Here is a 1,850-nt window from a genome sequence, read left to right as displayed (position 1 = left end):
GCTTTTATGGGTATTTGCCCTAAATGAAATAAAATTCCAAATATTACATGTGATCAAGAACTAGATTTTTTTTTTAGAAACAAAAATTAAAATGGAGTTTGATATTGACAAAAGTTCATATATAACTTTGTTTTTTGTAAAAACTAAGTTTAAGATCATTAAATAAGGAATCTTTTGTCAGGATATAGATCTGATTTAACACTTTCTCTCTCTCTCTCTCTCTCTCTCTCTCTCTCTCTCTCTCTCGTCTCTCTCTCTCTCTCTCTCTCTCTCTCTCTCTCTCTCTCTCATACGCTATGTCTTCCTTTTATTCTTTCATATCTTTTACATTTAAAATATTACAAAGTTTATCAACTTTTAAGTCACAACTATCAGCATAATCCTCTCCTCTCTCTCTCTCTCTCTCTCTCTCTCTCTCTCTCTCTCTCTCTCTCTCCTAATACGACTAAAACTACTACCACCATTACTAGAACCATCAAAACTATTAATGTCATCATCATCATTATCGCAAATTAATAAAAAGTTATTATTGTTAATACCGATTTGTCGGTAGTTCTATGTCTGTCAGTCAGTCAGTCAGTCTTGCAGGCAGGCAAACAGTCAGTCAGTCTTGCAGGTAGTCAGCCAGTCTTGCAGGTAGTCAGTCAGTCAAGTCAGTCAGTCTTGCAGGCAGGCAGTCAGTCAGTCAGTCTTGCAGGCAGGCAAACAGTCAGTCAGTCTTGCAGGTAGTCAGTCAGTCAAGTCAGCCAGTCTTGCAGGCAGTCAGTCAGTCAGTCTTGCACGCAGGCAGTCAGTCAGTCAGTCTTGCACGCAGGCAGTCAGTCAGTCAGTCAGTCAGTCTTGCAGGCAGTCAGTCAGTCAGTAAGGCAGGCAGGCAGTCAGTCATTCAGTCTTGCAGGCAGTCAATCAGTCAGTCAGTCTTGCAGGCAGGCAGTCAGTCAGTCAGTCTTGCACGCAGGCAGTCAGTCAAGTCAGTCTTGCACGCAGGCAGTCAGTCAAGTCAGTCAATCAGTCAGTCAGTCTTGCAGGCAGGCAGTCAGTCAGTCAGTCTTGCAGGAAGTCAGTCAAGTCAGTCAGTCTTGCAGGCAGGCAAACAGTCAGTCAGTCTTGCAGGTAGTCAGTCAGTCTTGCAGGTAGTCAGTCAGTCAAGTCAGTCAGTCTTGCAGGCAGTCAGTCAGTCAGTCAGTCAGTCAGTCTTGCAGGCAGGCATGTCAGTCAGGGTTTGCAGGCAGTCAGTCAGTCAGTCAGTAAGGCAGACAGGCAGGCAGTCAGTCAGTCAGTCAGTCTTGCAGGCAGGCAAACAGTCAGTCAGTCTTGCAGGTAGTCAGCCAGTCTTGCAGGCAGGCAGTCAGTCAGTCAGTCAGTCAGTCTTGCACGCAGGCAGGCATGCAGTCAGTCAGTCAGTCAGTCTTGCAGGTAGTCAGTCAGTCTTGCAGGCAGGCAAACAGTCAGTCAGTCTTGCAGGTAGTCAGTCAGTCTTGCAGGCAGGCAAACAGTCAGTCAGTCTTGCAGGTAGTCAGTCAGTCAAGTCAGTCAGTCTTGCAGGCAGTCAGTCAGTCAGTCAGTCAGTCTTGCAGGCAGGCAGTCAGTCAGGGTTGCAGGCAGTCAGTCAGTCAGTAGAGGCAGGCAGGCAGGCAGTCAGTCAGTCAGTCAGTCTTGCAGGCAGGCAAACAGTCAGTCAGTCTTGCAGGTAGTCAGCCAGTCTTGCAGGCAGGCAGTCAGTCAGTCAGTCAGTCAGTCAGTCTTGCACGCAGGCAGGCATGCAGTCAGTCAGTCAGTCAGTCTTGCAGGTAGTCAGTCAGTCTTGCAGGCAGGCAAACAGTCAGTCAGTCTTGCAGGTAGTCAGTCAG

At 47.1% G+C, this 1,850-nt stretch overlaps 1 protein-coding gene across 1 annotated transcript in view; it reads left to right on the top strand.

The window, feature by feature from the left end:
• The window catches only part of LOC137617616 (fap1 adhesin-like), a 7,688-nt gene extending 5,994 nt beyond the window's left edge, over positions 1-1,694 (top strand). Inside the window, exon 2 of the mRNA XM_068347622.1 lies at positions 637-1,694. Coding sequence (XP_068203723.1) covers positions 637-1,694 — 1,058 coding nt within the window. The remainder of the gene's footprint in view (positions 1-636) is intronic.
• Positions 1,695-1,850: the final 156 nt, after the last annotated feature.

This window comes from Palaemon carinicauda, chromosome 23 (assembly GCF_036898095.1).
Source record: "Palaemon carinicauda isolate YSFRI2023 chromosome 23, ASM3689809v2, whole genome shotgun sequence".
Lineage (NCBI taxonomy): Eukaryota > Metazoa > Arthropoda > Malacostraca > Decapoda > Palaemonidae > Palaemon > Palaemon carinicauda.
The sequence above is the reverse complement of the archived record's forward strand: the minus strand, read 5'-3'. Positions and strand labels throughout refer to the sequence as shown.